Source organism: Pseudonaja textilis, chromosome 3 (genome assembly GCF_049901715.1).
Source record: "Pseudonaja textilis isolate UNSWEBS1 chromosome 3, rPseTex1.2, whole genome shotgun sequence".
NCBI lineage: Eukaryota > Metazoa > Chordata > Lepidosauria > Squamata > Elapidae > Pseudonaja > Pseudonaja textilis.
In genome coordinates, this window is record NC_141992.1 from 179,382,602 (window position 1) to 179,400,219 (window position 17,618).

General features: G+C 34.4%; 1 protein-coding gene across 1 annotated transcript in view; it reads right to left on the reverse strand.

Annotated features, from left to right (window-relative positions):
- The window catches only part of LOC113438206 (nardilysin-like), a 42,138-nt gene that overhangs the window by 8,277 nt on the left and 16,243 nt on the right, over positions 1 to 17,618 (reverse strand). The window contains exons 9-24 of the mRNA XM_026703471.1: positions 15,392 to 15,465; positions 13,607 to 13,676; positions 12,185 to 12,262; positions 11,032 to 11,152; positions 10,147 to 10,205; positions 9,366 to 9,420; positions 9,080 to 9,184; positions 8,463 to 8,586; positions 7,193 to 7,279; positions 6,591 to 6,710; positions 5,716 to 5,767; positions 4,690 to 4,840; positions 3,998 to 4,125; positions 3,110 to 3,272; positions 2,589 to 2,620; positions 832 to 970 (exon numbers count right to left, since the gene is read on the reverse strand). Of these exons, the coding sequence (XP_026559256.1) occupies positions 832 to 970; positions 2,589 to 2,620; positions 3,110 to 3,272; positions 3,998 to 4,125; positions 4,690 to 4,840; positions 5,716 to 5,767; positions 6,591 to 6,710; positions 7,193 to 7,279; positions 8,463 to 8,586; positions 9,080 to 9,184; positions 9,366 to 9,420; positions 10,147 to 10,205; positions 11,032 to 11,152; positions 12,185 to 12,262; positions 13,607 to 13,676; positions 15,392 to 15,465 (1,558 nt within the window). The remainder of the gene's footprint in view (positions 1 to 831; positions 971 to 2,588; positions 2,621 to 3,109; positions 3,273 to 3,997; positions 4,126 to 4,689; positions 4,841 to 5,715; positions 5,768 to 6,590; positions 6,711 to 7,192; positions 7,280 to 8,462; positions 8,587 to 9,079; positions 9,185 to 9,365; positions 9,421 to 10,146; positions 10,206 to 11,031; positions 11,153 to 12,184; positions 12,263 to 13,606; positions 13,677 to 15,391; positions 15,466 to 17,618) is intronic.

Consider the following 17,618-nt stretch of genomic DNA (forward strand, 5'->3'; position numbering starts at 1 on the left):
GGAAGGGATTGGGAGAAAAAGACTGGCAGTGTTTGACAACAGTGATGTCAAAAGATATCCATGGGGCAAGTTGAAAACGTCACATTGATGGCTATAAATGTTTGACTAAAGACCCCCTTTTTTGCAGTTAACACATGTAAAAAAAAGATACAAAGTCTTGATTACTCCTGGTAATCTATCTAATCTATTACTACTGGTTTCTATCACCATCATGGTTTTGGGGGTTCTTTTTTTTCTGACACCCTCTCCTTGCTCTATTTGACAATCACTCATTCAAAAACCTTATTTTCTACCCTTTCCTTAATAATGTCATTTTATGCTTCAAAAGAAATAGAAAAAAGAAGCTTTCACTTTCCTTTGCAGCAAATATAAATACAATTACAAAATTATCTCTTACTTTTGGTTGCAAATAAACTCTTTTTTTTTTGCTATCCATTTTTTTTAAATCACCATACCCACAAATTATACAGTAAGTGCATTTTTTGCCTCATGTAAAACTATAAGGAGTTTCCAGTTATAAATTATTTCAGTAACAGACTAAGAAATGTGGGATAGGTATATGGAATCAGTAAGAAGGTAACTATTGTGATGTTAATAATATTCTCCTTAAAAACTCAAAAATAGAATATAACTATAGGATAAACTATTATATGAATGTATTATTTTCATTCAATGCTATACTTTTTATTTATGACTAAAAGACAAAAATAAAATGGTACAAGTATCACTTTAAAAAATTACCACATGATAAAACAGCCTAAGAAGCACAATAACATGATATAAATAATTATACAGCTTATCATCCATTGCAAATCCTGAGATAAAATTCACCTGATAATAGACTGTGACATCAGTGTTTGCATCCCCAACGTGAAGAGATTTAACTTTACATAGGATGTGACTATTAGGCAACTCCATCACTCGGAACTGAATGGGACACGGGTGTATTAGAGGACGGAACTGCAATTTTCTGGAGAAGGAAGGAGACAAAACAAACAAACAAACAAAGCAGCTTATATGGAAAAATTATTCTCCATACTAAAATCTCCCTAAAAAAAGCAGTCCAACTCCCTGATTATGCTTTTTGATATCTCATTTTTTTCACTGACAGGTGAATAATCACAGCATCCTCAAAGAACAAGGGGACCTTCATGCTCTCTGAGCTTGGTTGGTTTTTTGCAGATGTTTCATTACCCAAACTAGATAAGTCATCAATGCACTGGTTACCTAGTTTGGGTAATGAAACATCTGCAAGAAAACAACCAAGCTCAGAAAGCACAAAGGACCCCTCATTTCAACCTTCATCTACGAATATTTTCCTTTACCAGTATAGGAGTTTGTAGGACTTAGAAAGCATCTTTTTCCTGCCAAAGAATCGGTACATCGGTAGGTAAACAAAACTTGCTTTGAAAATGCAACCAAGGAATGAGGCAGAAGTAAGATGCATTGTAGGTCCAAAATTCAAGTCAAACCAGCAGAAAAATACAAACCAATTTGATTCCAAGTAGTTGCAGATACAGGGAAAAGTTCTAACAGAGGATAACACAAAATATTCATATTTTAGCAGTGGGTCATTTTCTAACGGCAAGCTATAGCACTCAGTCTGCCATTGTTGTTTAGAATTTCAGAAATCTGGTTTGTTCAACAGCAGTTCTAAAAAACCTCCTAAGTTTCTATTCCCAAGGAAGAAAGACTGCATTTTCCTGCAATCTCAATATTCTGCATCTTTCAGTAGTCTGGCTTTTGACCTGCTGTCACTCTTAAGGACTGAGAAGGTGCTTTGGGGGTTTCCTGTATGCAACCTGAGTTTCAGCTACATTGGCAGAATAGATCAGTTTTCCTCAATTTGCTCTGTTGGGTCCTGTCTCTTAGCCCATATCAGTCTTCAAAAGACCTAGCCCTACAGTTGCATTGCTATGTCGTCTGACAAAGGTCATAATCAAAGGTGTGTTTATACCTTCCACAATGCCCTTTGTAGTTGTAGACCACAATGAGGTCTCTTTGCTTCCAAATATTAGAATGGGATGTCTGAACCATCTTTGCTGAATAATAAATGCAATGCAGGATTTGATTCAGCAAACCTCCCTGCTATGGTGATGTGGAATCTACTTTGCTGACATATAGCAAAAGCTCATGGAAACAGTAGATGGCTTTAGTATGAAAATTATGCTGGAATTTTAAATTGGCCAAGTTGGTCTAATTTAATGCAAGTTGACATTAAATAATACATAATTTTTATAGTAAGAAAAAAAAAATCTGGAATTTCAAAACTTGTTTTGCTAATTAAGATAATTGGTAGAAAATAATTTTAAAAATAGAGATTTTAAATATAGAGATTTAAACAAACACTATAATAATGCAGGTGTTCTTAAACGAATGCCTCCAAGATGGCCGGCATACAACCCTAATAAATAAATAATACAACACAACTGTACTAAACGTATACTAAAAAGGTTGGTAACTATAAAGACTTAAGTTTCCAATGCAAATTATGGTTTAGTGTTGTGAAAATAATGCTAACTACCATGTAGTTATGGAAAAAAGCGATGTCTTTTATTCACTAGGGAGAATCCAATTGCAATACTTACCCAGAGACATAATTCATAAACTCCTTTGACTCCTAAGAGACAAATTGTGGAAGGTAATAAATTTGAAAAAAAAACATAGGCAAAGTGATTTTGTCTTAATATTAAACAGTTTTTGTATCAAGGATTATCAAGAAACTCCAAGACTATAGGCTAGATTAATAAAGCTATATGAGAAAATGTATTCTATAATATTGACTTCATTATTTTTATTTATTTATTAAATTTGTTTGCGAAGTCAGCATATTGCCGCCCAACAATCTGGGTCCTCATTTTATACTGACTTTGGAAGGATGGAAGGCTGAGTCAGCCCTGAGCCTCTCAGGATCAATAATAAAATCAAATAAAATAATAAAATACAAGTTATAAATAAAGATGGGATTTATTATTATAAAAGATTTATCACTTAATAAATATCTAGTAGAACAATAGGTTCTAAAAGGCTATAAAAGTTAGGGAATCCTAATTCTTGGTACCAGCTGATGACCTTCACCATCCCATATCTAAATGGATTTTCTACTCACATTTTGCGTAAAATTTCCTTGGACGAGTCCTTCTATCCACAGGTTTGATTTGAAAGCACCCACAAATTTTGTCAGGGATTCTATAGAAATACCATTAATTAAAGTTTGGTATTTCTCTATTAATGACCATCTGCCATGCTCCAATATTGATAGTCGTATGTCTCTGAAAATTCCAAAATGAAGATGTATCAGTAAATGTGTATTAATTCTGGATTCTTAGTTTTTTTTAAATGCTGAAAGCGCCGTAATAATCAAACTCCATTCACATATTGTTCAATTAGGTATTGAGGCAAGATTGCTTCCACTCCTCTCCCAGTGTCCCACCACCAAACACATGGAACTTCTGTATGTGAACAGTGACTTACTCATATGAAGGCCAAGCAGAATATTGGGTTCCAATGCTAGAGAAAGTGCACCTCCATAGCAGAAGCTGCATAATGTGCACTCACATTTCTCTACTCTAAAACATTGGATAACATTGTTCAAAACCTTTCTAAAATTTTCCAATTTGTGACAGCCTTGATGTGACAAACAATTAGGCATATGACAGGTCATACATTAATGGAAACTAATTGCCTGAATATACTTTTAATTAAAGAAAATCAAATCTAGTTTTTGTTCAGTTATTGTTCACATTTATGACCTTGGTTCTAATGTTTGAAGTGCATCTTCTGGTTTGTTAATTCAAGGCCAAATGTTTCTTCTAGCCTGGGGAAAGTTATTGATTGCCCATATCATCTATGAATTTAGCCACTAGCACACAACTTTAAAACTCATAGGCTTGAAACTAGTTTTGTTATTTATTTTGTTTTTGTTGTAGTGAATTTATACAATTAAACCCCAACATGGTCATTTTTCCCCATGAAGTTAAAACTTAAAAACACTCACTTGGCCAGTGTATCTGTTTTGATGAGATAATTAAAATATGACCTTTTCAGCTGTTCTGTTATTATCTGAAAGTTTGAAGGTGTGATCTTCAATTCAGATAAATTATTGATTATCAACTGAAACAGCAACTAGAAAGAAAAGTAAAATTCAAGTAGAAAAACATTTTATGAAATAAAAGACTAAAGATACCACATTAAACATTTCACAACTCTTGGTCCAAAGCACAAGCATATCAGTCTATATACTAGATAGTGAAGGATCTAAAATCTAGCATCTTTGATGTTCAGTTAAAGGAGGTGGAACAAAGAAAATTAAATGTAGTCCAATATTAGAAAGGCTATATTCTGTAAAATTAAACCAGCTTCTAATAGGCCTCACAAACTTTCCAAAACCTGAATCTGCCCCTTGAAGAGAAGAATAGGATTGCCAAGCACCCAAAACCTAGCCAAAGGATTAAAGGAGAAGGAATATTTTACAATAGCTGGAAGCACTTCATGGCCATAAAATGCCTGTCCTAGGCCACTGTAACTCCGAACAGTCATAAAACAAATGGTCATAAGTTGAGGACTACCTGAACTTCCATGTCTTATACGCTTTCATTTCAGATAAGTTGTTCTGGTGATCATCATTTTTTAAAAATATATACAGTCACTGTAATGGAAGTAGATTATGAAGAAGTAAGGATCACTCACAGGTAGTTTGTGGTTAAAGCCTTTCACTCTAATGGTCAAGCCATGCTCTTTAGCCATCACTTTATATTCCAACTGAGCAACATCAGCTTCATATGCTGGTTCGGCAAGGTTATGGCTGAGGATGCTGACAAAAGTATCAAATAGCACCATGCTGGTTAAGGGGAAAATAAAGTGAATTAACATAAGTTGAAATGGCAGAGTTGTCATGTCTTCATGTTTTACGGGAGAAATAGAAAATTTCCCTTCGACATAATCTGTTTGGAAGAATGAAACTGCAATGGGAAAAATAGATAATCCAGTCATTTTCCAAAATTACAGACATTTTTACATTTATGAGCTTTTTCTCTCTTCAAGATATACTGAGTGAATTTAAGGTATAGAAACAATTTTGATTGCTTTTATGCATTCTAGTGCAAAACTTTGGAGCGATGGCTTCGCTTCAATAAAGATTCAAGTGATCTTTCAATCACTCTAGAAAAAAAAGACTATAAAATAAAAACTGAGAGGTGTCTTTGGTAAATTCTGCAGAACAAAGCATCTCTCAACCTTCTTTTGCAACATTGGTCAAAGGGCTTCCAGGCTGGTTGACTTTAACAAATGGCATAGGATTACTGGCTCTCTGTGCCTGAAGTAGTAATCTTAATACTTGTTGAGGTTCTTCCAGATCAGCAACTTCAATGAATCACACAGTGTGCACTGAAGCTAGCAAATATGGAGCCTTTTCCTGATTGCTTGGTAAAGGTCCTTCCAGAGTACATAGCTCTGGAAAATGCTGAGGACAATCTCAAAGCCATGCAACCTGAAGCCCCCTTTCCATGTACTGAAAGATCTTCAGATCTCAAGGCTTTGGTGAACATTGCACCAATCCTGAATCCAGTATTCTGCTTCAAGATCTTTGTTCAATCAAGGCAAATCTAAATTACTTCATACAAGGGTGTATATGTGTTATTGAAACCTAACAGTACAGTGAAATCTTTTATCATTTTTAAAAAACTAATACAACCAGTCAATTATAAAAATGCTTACTTCAATGCAGACTGTAATATTATTGGTGATACCAGGTAGAAACAGATAAATCCTGGAGAAAAAAAAATGAATCAGTTGGAAAAGCAATAAGAATATAAAAATTGTGATGACTATGTACATACATCTATATTTTTAAAGTGTCACTGAAATTTCTTCTACACCAATTGTGGATTGTTTAGTTAGATTAAACATCACAAATTTGTGCTTTCTGAAACCATCATTTTTAGTGGTGACCAGACTTGAAGATCTTCATTCCCTTGATCATCTTAATGTGTTTGTGTCTGTCTCTCTGTCTGTCTGTGTCTTTTGTGTGTGTGTGTGTGTGTAAGAGAGAGAGAGAGAGAGACAGAGAGAGACAGAGAGAGAGACAAAGACAGAGAAACACAGAGAGAGAGACAGACACAGAGATAGACACAGAGACACAGAGACATAGAGACAGAGACAGAGAGACGGATAAGGGGGAGGGAAAAAGACAGAAAAGAGAAGACAGACAGACAGACACACATAAACAAACTTCCCTAAGCCCAGCATCACCCCCCAATAAATACTAATAAATGGGTGGAACTGATTGTTAACCACAGCTTTTAATTTCATTTGAACAAAATGGTTGTTTCAACAATGTATATGAAACAAATGCACTTTAAATATGTCAATTCTTTGGGTAGATTTACCTTAAATCACCTTCTTGTTAAATATTTATCCTAAGTTTTTTTCACATGTTTCCCCAAAGGATGCAGTGAGGAGATTTTCCATGACAAAGAGCTTTCCAAAGTGCTGATTGCTTTGAGCAATTAATTAAAGAACATTAATACCTTGATGAGATATCTTACTATATCTTTTCCATAGATGTAATCATTTATAGTTATACAATTTACCTTTGGGGACACCAAATTTATTGTCTTCCTTGTACCATAGACACCCTTCACGTGTGTTTATTATTTTGGTAGGATATTCTGGAGCATGAATACTTGTTTCTTTCACAGAGAAATCTGTGGCTAAAATAGGGGATAAAAGTGGAAAATTATAATACTGAAGATAATATTTATTCGTGGATTTAGTTGCCTGCTAGATTGCTGCATATAATCTTCATAACCTTTGCATGAATCTTTGGACATGCAAACTTCTATAATTACCTCCTAAAGTTCTGACTATAATTGCCAAAATTCACTCATAATTTCCTACCATTTTCAGGCAAAAACATTAAAACCTGAGGTTTAGATTAGTTGAAGAAAAACTTTTTTGAAAAAAATCTGAGCCCCATAAACGTAGAGTGGGAAGTACTAGGGGAAAAAAAAGAAAATCTTGGCTGATGTATCCAAGTCTATTATTTGTTATTTTATTTATTATATTTATAGTCCTTGATCCCCAAAAGATATTAGAGCAACCAATGTGTACAAGTGGTGGGTTAATGGTTTAACCCAGTGCCATAATAAGAATGCTATTAAATTGAACAAGGCCATGTGGTTGTAGTACTAACCTATATATTTATTTTCTTGTGGCAGATGTAAATCTGGATTGAGAGGGAAATCACTGTTCCACAATTTGCTCCAATATGGTTCAATGTCTGTGAATGTAACACAACTCAGAATGAATGATTTAGTAGAGAGTACTTCAAGACAAGAATTAGTCTTAGATTCAGTGGTGCACAGAATTTAGCTTAAATTAAACCCAAGCAGGGGTGGGATGCAAATATTTTTACTACTGGTTCTGTGGGCATGGCTAGGTGAGAGTGGCTAGATGGGTGTGGCCATGTGACTGGGTTTTTTGCAGACCCCCCCGCTCCATTTTTTTTGCCTCCTGGGCCTCAGGGAAACCTCCTAGGCGAAGCAGTAAGATAGCGAGGAACAGCTGATCGTTGGGAGGAAGACAAAGAAAGAAAGATCTTAAGGAGTGACTGGGCAGGAAGAATACAGTCAGTGATGTTGGGCATGCCCGCAATGTCATGCATGCGCAATAACGACGGACTGGGTGGGGAGGGGAGGGGGAGGGATGGGCAGAGAGGGGCAGGGACAGCCAGGGGCATGATTTGCTGGTTCTACGAACTATGCAGAATCATAACAACTGGTTCTATGGACTCAAGCAATCTCTAGTTTTCTCAATTTTAATTCTATAAGCTTTCCAAATTGTGCATACAACCCTCCCTTTCTGAGGACAGCTAGACTCTTTTAATACCAGAAACACCCAGGAAAAGAAGGAAGCTGTCAATTTTATGTTTCCCAAATTTCAAAACTTTTACTTTGTTTTCATATAATCTAATTTCATTATTTAATCATAGTTTGTGACTTTTGCTTCTGTGTTTACTTACTCTTGAACCCTTGACTTTTGAATTGGCTGACTGCTAGACTCAGCACTCTGGTTTATGGATTGTATTTGGATCACTCTCTTGCTGCTTAAACTTCAAACGGAATTATTCTGATAAGCTCTCTTTGTACAGACTCTGATTTATGGTATTGTCTACTATTATCTGCTTAACACCATAGAAACTGTGTCTGCATGTGTATGTTCACAAACTGAGACAGGACACAGTCGGCATGGCCAATGCCACAAGACAGCAAGAGCTACCATGTTCCATGCCATATGAATAAAATGAAAACGCTGAATTCTGGATTCTTACAAGGAAAATTCTTGTAACTAAACAATTCATATGAAATTTAATGCAGCAAATTGCTCCATTTGTAACATCTTTGCTCTGAGATGTTTTGAAGCACATGGTTACAAGCCAGTAATAACACAAATGGCCACTTTACCTAACAGACAATATTGTGTCCCAAACCACTTTTCTTTCTTGGTGCATTGTCCCTCGTGGGAAGGAGATAAGAGGAAGATGTTTACTTTTTCAGGAGTGAGATGATTAAGGGCATCAGCAATGATCTGCAAATATAAAAGAATAAATCAATCCATTCTCTGTTAGTTAATTTTTCATAAAAGTTGCCTCTTGATTCTTAAACTGACTTTTTTAATGCCATGACATAAGAATTATTATGGGAAATTATTATGGGATATTATCAACCCATTGAAACTCACTGGCTGATTGGTTAGGAGTGTGGTTGTATTTACCTATAAAATAAAAATAAAATCTTACCATTGCCATTAGAGTTACACTTTAAAGAAGCTTCACTACATTTTGGATCAGGAAATGTACACAAATATTTTAACTAAGCAAACACTTAGTGTTAATGTTTCTAGAGTAAATTCCTCAGCTGAGGCCATCTAGATGCCTTCAATCTACAAAATCTAGACTTCTGAGCTATTGTAAGCTTTTATAGAATTCTAAGAATTGCAATCATATATCTGGATGGCATCAGAGTGGAAAAGGTGTGATTTTCCTTTCACTTTTTTTCAGACACATGTGGGCTCTACTTACTTCAGCATTATATTCAATCAGTAGTTGATCTCCTGTTAGCAGGTCTTCCTTTTCAAAGAGGTGCATATTTTCACATATGTTTTCTACAAACTCAATTGGGTCTGTCTGGAGATATGGAAAACACAATGAAGAAATAATAAAGTCAAAAGATTAAAGCTTCTTAAAACTTAGCATTGAAACATATCACAATTCACAGTAGAATCATTTGAATTCCATTATCTAAAATAATGTGCCAATATTTCCAGTGATACTGCAGGCATATTGGATACTGGAAGCAAACATATACCTGTTCCTGGAAACAAAATTCATTAGCTTCAATCTTCTTAATCTCTTCCCATATTCTGCAAAACAAAAATAAATTCTGACCATTACCACATAGAACAGCTGTTTCCCATCTTGGGGAATCTTTGAAATGTTTGGACTACAATCTCAAACATTCTCAACAGTATTTGTAGTAGTTGCACTATTCTTGGACCTTAAATCTACACATCAGAAAGATAAGGTAATCCTTGAACTTCTGCCCATAATTGAGCTCAAAATTTCTGTTGCTAAGTGAGACAGTTGTTAAGTGATTTTATCCCATTTTACTTCCTTGTCACTGTTGTTAAGTAAATCACTGCATTAATTATTGTAAGTTGAGGACTATATGTATTCTTCCTAACTGTCATTCTTGTAGGATATGAGAAATAGAGACAGATGTTATGGTTTTGAACAGATGACTAACACTTACATCAAATGAAATCTAACTTTTGTTGGAAGGAATGCCATTTAGAGATCTATTCCTTATTAATATGAAACCTTATATAATCATTTACATACCATTGTTTATTACTGCTGTCAAAGAGATTATCCTCCACATTTCAAACACTATTACTGTACATCTTGCATATGTTGATTTGATTTGATATACAAAACCTGATGATTTGATTTGAAGATTAATATGTTTAATATGCATTCTTAAACTTTTCTTATTTACAGCATTGGTTACAATATGTACTGAAAATGTATTAAATACAAAATAAGAAATGACTAGCAAAGTCATAACATTTTAAAAAATAGGTAAATACCTTTTCTCTGGTCCATTTTTTTGCAACATCTTTAAATACTGAAATATAAGATGAATAACCTGAAGGTAAAGAAATGGATGGTAAAGAAGTTACTTTGAGATGTATTTGACTCCAAACCAGGGCAGCATTCACAATTAATAAGCCAGGATTAATCTTCCAGAGAAACTAACAAAAAAGTATTGTTTTGTCATTGTAGCTCTAACATCTGATAATTTCTGATATCTTATGGTTCTGGCATCCCCAATCAGAAATTATTTTCTCCACAAACATTATCTCACTTAGCATTGACTGGTAGTACAAATGGACTAAAAATCTTTTCTCTGAGTTTTTGATACTTTTAGTATGGATGGCAGCCACTAAAATCGTGTGTGTGCTTTGATGATATACCCAATAATGGTGTAATTCTAGAGTTGGAGAAGAAAAATATTTTGTGGGATTTTTGTTTGGACCCCATACAATTTTCATGAATTCATTTATGGGTCCAACAGATCATAAATACATAGACTATTGAGGAAGACTTATGTTATAGAGGATCTAGCAACCAGAATTGATTTCAAAAGAATTGTCAATTTCTTCACCTTCATTACTGATAAATATCGCTAAATCTCCAACAAACTGCAAAAATAGTTTTACTCAATCATTTCCAAAAGTGTAACTAGTCACAAAATATGAATCTTCACTCCTTGCTTTATCCTCTGTATAAACCATTTATAGATCTCTATTAAATGCAAGATACTATATTAGAAGATGACAGATCATCACAAACATTTGGAATTAACCCATTGTATAAAGAAAAGAAATCTTCTATTCCCCTTTCAAGTTATTTCATTGATCTTTGTAGAATTTACAATACAATAGTATATTAGAATAATAGTAATAATTGACCTCATAGAAATACTTAAGGCCTTCATCTGTCAAAGTCACTGAAATGCTGAAGATGGAATAGGTAGAGTTTTGTTCGAATCCTGTCTCACCATTTCCTCCATATAAGGCAAGAGCCCAAAACCTATTGTGAAAATAAAGCCATGATTAAAGTAAATAAATATTCATATTGTAAACAGCGAACATTAACTAAACATTTAATCTGGTTATATTCCTAAAAGTGCGTTCTTGCAAAGTAGGTTTTCAAAAATATAAATATGATAAATAATGTTGCGGGCCCTTTAATATTCTCAAAAAGATACTTATATTACGTGTTTGGTATTATGCATATGCATTTAATAAATTGCTTAATCAGTATACAGTAGGGGTCTTCAAATTTAACAGTTTGAAGACTTGTGGACTTCAACTCCCAGAATTCCTCCTCCAGTCATGTTAGCTCAGAAATTCTGGGAGTTGAAGTCCACAAGTCTTAAACTTGCCAAGTTTGAAGACCCTTAGTATACAGTCTTTCTAACCAACTAAAAAGTAATATATTTTCAACAAGCATTGCTTGAAAACTGCAGAAAGGTCAGGATTAGGTGTCAACCCTGAAGCTGACCTGACCGAGGCCATTTTGAGGCTTCAGTGTTGCCATACTGGAGCTAAGGGATAGGGAGAGGGGAATAGAAATAGAGCTGGCTTGTAGTCAAAACAAAATGCTTTCTTCTGGGAACCAAGGACATTCCCACAGGTGGCTGGGTAGAGGAGAAGCAATGTTGCCTGACAACTGGATGGGACCCTGATTGGACCATGTGACTGTCTGTTTGAGAAAAGGGAGAAACTTTTACTCTTAATTAGGTGAAAACTGCAGGAATATTCAGAGTAGGTTTTCATTAGCTTATGCCAATATGGTATGTCCAATAAACCAGTTCTTTGAGGAACCTACTTGCCTCAGAACTCTGTTTATTATGGATGTATTACTTGGAACCCTGACATTAGGAACATGGCCACAATCTTTAACACCTATAATTGTTTTATTTTCAGACAAGTTTTTCCATTCTTAAATGATAAAATGTGGATGAAGAAAATAGAGATCTATGTACAGGTCTGATCTCTTGCAGAGGGCTTTGAAATTAGGTCGAGAATTATAATGCGATATAATTTTTTTTAGACATACTTCTTCCTAAGAATCGAGAGCACACTTCCACTGCCTTCATGTCCTATCAGCCAAGAGATATAATGCAGTGGCTTCACCCTAAAAGTTTTTGGGGAAAACATTAAGCATCAACTTATTTTTAAAAAGTTTGATTAGAAGAAGAAATGTTTCCTTTATTTTTTTTAAAAAAAACTGTATTACTTTTTGGTACATTCAATAAATACTACATTATTTCAGATTGGAAAGTCACCTGGAAGTCAAGTGGGTGGAAAGGGCTAAAATTCTAGTCTGTTTTGATAATCAGTACTTTGTTAGGGAGGATTAACACTAAGTTTAAAAGCTGTGTCATTTATTACAATTGGAAAATAAAATAATATACAGATAAGTTCTCAACTTACAACCACAATTGAGCCCAAAATATTGTTGCTTAGCAACGCAGTTGTTAAGTGAGTTGTGTTCCATTTTATGACATTTTTGCCAACTGCAGCTGTTAAGTGAAGCATGCAGTTGTTAAGCAAATCTGACTTCCCGTATTGAGTTTGCTTGTCAGAAGCTGCCTGGCAAGATTACAAAAGATGATCACATGACCCTCGGGAAAGTGCAACTGTCATAAATATATGCCAGTTGCCAAGACTTCATATTTTGATCATGTGACCAAACTTAATGTGAACAAAATGATCACTTCTCACATTAGATTTATTCAAAGCCTTGAATGGTGCAACTGCCTCTACTCAGATGTCCCTATGCATTAGAAATATAGACTAGTTAGAAACAAGTAGCCATGTTAAACTTCAGAACTATCATGAGACAAAGACCTTCAGAGAAGAAGACAATGGCAAACTCCATCTGTATAGCTTCTGAGTAAAGAACATTGACATGTTCATATAAGTCAACAGGATTTGAACTTGACTCAAGGGATACTTAATTGATAGAGACCAGTGAAACTACACTAATATGAAAAAGGAGTTCATATTCATGGGGTGTTCTAATCAAAAACAGGAGGCATCTGTCAGTTCTCCTTGCAGGAATTAAGTCAGGACTGCTCATTTTTATAAAAGACCTTCTTAATATCTTATGATATCTCTACTTATTCTCTTGCCCTTTCCTAAATCATGTTTCCCAATGCATATAATTGCCCTCCAGAGACAGTTGATTAGTGACTTGATTTGGAGTTTATTAATCTATTATTTATTCACTGCATTTAGAATGAACTGGATATTCATTTCACTGGGACCATGTATCCTTAAATCCTGCTTATTTTGCTTTGGTCGATGACTAATAAAGAATTGAGCACAGCTATTCATTATTGCTTTGTATAACAGGTTGGGGAATACAAGACTCAAGACAATAGAAAATAATATTCTTAATTATGTGATGGATGCAAATCTGACTTCTCATTACTGAAATATATAAATGGAAGATTGTCTAAATTCCACTTCTTACTTGTAATTCTTTTCCTGTGGGGGAAGAGCCCAAGAGAGGTTCAAAGAATGTATTTCTTTCACTGGAATAACTGAAACAGGATAAAGGGGTTAATATTATATATTCAAAAAGGTGGATACTCTTGAATTTGAAAAATTGGATAAGAAGAATAGGAAAGGCTGTGGGGGAAAGAAAGCAGAAGATCTCCTCTGCTGACCAAGAGATCAAGGATCTTTGGAGACCTCTTACTTCCTAAGAAGAACATTATGACAAGGTGAAGACCAATCATTATATTTGTTAGACAATGAGGACCTCCAAGGAATTTGTTTTTCTCCTGAAATCGTGCACTGAGGTTGTGCACTGTTGACTTATTTATTGTACCAGCTGCTTTTAAATTAGGACACCACCAAAGAGAATTCAAACATCACATTTTGGTTGTTAACTAAACTTTAATAATTTATTTCATCCTTCACATCCTTCTCTTTCTTTTCCTAGTTTGCTTAAGGCAGGGTTCATCTCTGTTTTCAAATTGCTATTAATACTGTACAGGAGATAGGATAAAATACAAATGACACGGCTAAATAGTTCAAGTTTCTCTAAAAAGTACTATCACCACAATGTATACTGTTGTAAAATAACAGCAATATATTTCACTTCCCCTAAGCCAGGATACCTGTAACCTAAGTCCAAGAGATAAATATGGTCTCCAAACTGAATACAAGTCCCAGAGTGACTTGAAAAGTTACTCCCAAATTGTTATTTGTGATGCACTGAAGGTAGACCCATGTAACACTTTGGCTGCGCAAACTTGGTTTCCTGGTACAATGCCAAATGCTAGTTATAAAACTCTTCATGGCATAGGGTCTGGTTATCTCAAGCACTGTGTCTCCCTAATTATTTCTAACCATCCTGTACAATTTAACAGAGGAACATGTTTCATCCATTAAGCTATGCCACTGATGAGTGCTAGGAAGCATGTCTTTTTTTGTCACATGGCCTGTCCATTATATGGTGGCTCACTGTTGATTAATCTTTTTTTTTAAAAAAAGCAACAACCAACCTTATGTGGAGCATTCATGCTATGATCTCAGTATTGTGAATACAAAATAGTCATAGGTGGAAGGCAATGACTTGTCTATGACATATCTTTCAACACCTGATAAGCTGTGAGTGAAGTTCCAAGGATTTGCTTCTGGAAATCATGCTGACTCAGAAGTCTAGAAGGTGATGTTCCTACACATTTGGCAGGAGCTGGGCTGAAGAAACATTAGACTAAAGTGACATAGTAACATCATAGCTAAGACAAAATGAGAAATTTATTATTCAGATCTTTATTCTCTTATATCTTATGCCAGTATTTCTTGAAGTGTGGTCCAAGGACCAACTGGGGGTATCCCAAGAACTTCTCAGAGGTCTGTAAATTCAAAATTTGCAAAAATTTAAAGCAATTACACTATCCCTATTATTATTATTTTGTTAAAAAGCATATGGCCTTTTCATAAATACTTCATAAAAAGTATTTTATTTATGTTAATATCTAATGGGTTTAACATTGTTACTCCTACATGATTCAATCAACAGTTTGTGAATATATTGAACATTTTAATCAATAAAATTCAATTTTTTATATCAATAAAAATAACCCCTACAGACAAAAGCTCTTTTGGGTTCCTCATGGCTGGAAATAGTCCTAAGTGTATGCTTCTTAAGAAACATGGTGTTACCCTACACTAGAAAATGATATTTTGATTCACAATTTCCATCCAGATTCCCCAACTTTAAAAAATCAGAATCACATCTACTTACTTTTGTAAACCTTGTGAAATTCTGGTGTATCAAAAGGGTTGATCAGGTGACTAAAATCCGGTCTGGGCAACCCACTTAAAAACAAACAATCAAGAGCATTTTATTTAAGGCTTAAAGTTTAAATTCTACTGCCATCTCATCTCTCTGGTGTTCCTATACAAACCCTGGCATTGTAGAAAATCAAAAATTCTCTTAATATAAGATCTCTATGACCCCCTAACTGAGTTATGATACTGCCATTCTTTAGAGATTTACCTTTTGAGTCTACTCCTGAGTTTTGGTGTCTATTCTGATTTATATCTACTATGGCAAGACCTACTTTTACTGGGAAAACTTACTACATATCAGCCTACATCAGCTTTGTTAGCTAATTCAGAAGGGAACTTGTTGCCCTAACATCTGGATATTATATTTGGCAAAAACCCAGGAGTCCCAACCTCCTATGCAAGAGCCTGTGGGAATATTGTAGGACGGCTCTGCTCCTCTCCTATCAAGTGTTTCTTTTTTTCAACTAAACAATGATATGTTTCCCCAGAAAGTTTTCTGTACTTAATCAGAATGAAGTTTAAACATGATCTGCAAGGGGGCTACTTGTCAGCACTGTAATTTCTCATATTTGCTTTTTGAAGCACCTCGTTGGAGCTTTGTTAAACATGTAAACAAATGCTGAATCACATGCAGTCTTTCATGCTGTAAACTGCTCAGATTCACTTCAAAATTACATGGGTGACAAAAAAATGTAATTAAATAATTTCCAGATTTATTTCTGGGTTCTCTGAGGTTCCCCAAATGGGCCATTGATGTTCTGTGACTCTATGGCAATTTTCAAGCTTTATTGAAAACTATGTTAATTTTTAAATGCCTGCATTCAGAATCTGAGCAATTTAATGTTTTTCTATGTAGTTATGTATAGATCTACTTCTTACAGCAATGTTAGGTTGTATTCCACATATCCCAAAACTCCAATCTTTAGACTGCAAAATCATTTTTCTCAACTTCTGATAAAGTTCCCTAAATTATTGGAAAGACGTTTTTAGAAAGACTGACTCCTCACATTCGACTGTACCCATCCTCAGAATTCTCCAGCATTAATAAAGGAATGGTCAGTTGTGATCTAACAAAAAATGTGTGTTTTGGTTGGTTTTACATCTCTGCATCTTTTTCCTGGAGAAGATCCAGGGCTGATTTTTAGATAAGCAATAAGATTTTGCTTCTCTAGGTCTTTGACAGTTTTATGTTTTTGACTGATATTCCTTTCTTTAGCTTTAAATGAATTTCATTTTGTTCCTTTTGATGGACCTGGAAAGACGGATATTATTGAGTTTATAAAAAGTCATAAATGAGCCAAGAGCTGAGAGGAGACTGTGGTAGAAAAGAAGTCATAGATGTGTTTGTCCCATTTCTGCTAAAAATGAACTTTTTAGAGTTCATGTCATAGTTTAGCTAGTGAATACTAGAAATGAAGAGTTTTCTGCCTGCCAATAAATATGTTATTTTTACCATATTTTGTTTCAGTTTGGTTCTCTTTGAGAACCAAACAAATAATACAATATATTAGTTAATTAATATATTACCATTTGGTTCCTAGCCTGCATTAATTGATTAGTATTCAGATCAGAAATTCAATTCAAAACTCTGAATTGAATGCATTTTTGAAATTGAATTGGAAGGTTAATTTGAAACAGTGAACTAATTCAGATGTCTCCAAATTGATTTTGATAATTTTTGGATACATATAAAACAGAATTAATACATATAAAACAGCATATAAACAGAATTGTTTTTCCAGTTCTGAATTCAGAACTATTAATGAATTCAGAAATATTAATCAAACCATGTCATTGTGATATGAACATTTTAATTGAATCAAATTAATTTTCTAAATACATTTAAATTATCAGATTGATCCATTTACAAAATGGAATTTATGGTTAAAATTGGTTTGCATATATTTTCTATATTAAGTTCCAATTATTGACTGCTCTTCTGTTTGCACACACCTCAAAACATACATTCATATAAAATCATATATATGTTTTTAAATGGGCAGATAAGTAAAAGTAATACTATCAAGCAAAGGCAAACTTAAAAGAAATCCTGAACCTTCAGTTTCCATAACCTAAATGTAAAGTTTTCCAATGTTCAGTTGTGTTCAACTCTAGGAGATAGTATTCATCTACATTTCTTGGCCAAGGAAGCCAATGTTCTGAAGACTTTTTCCAAAGGT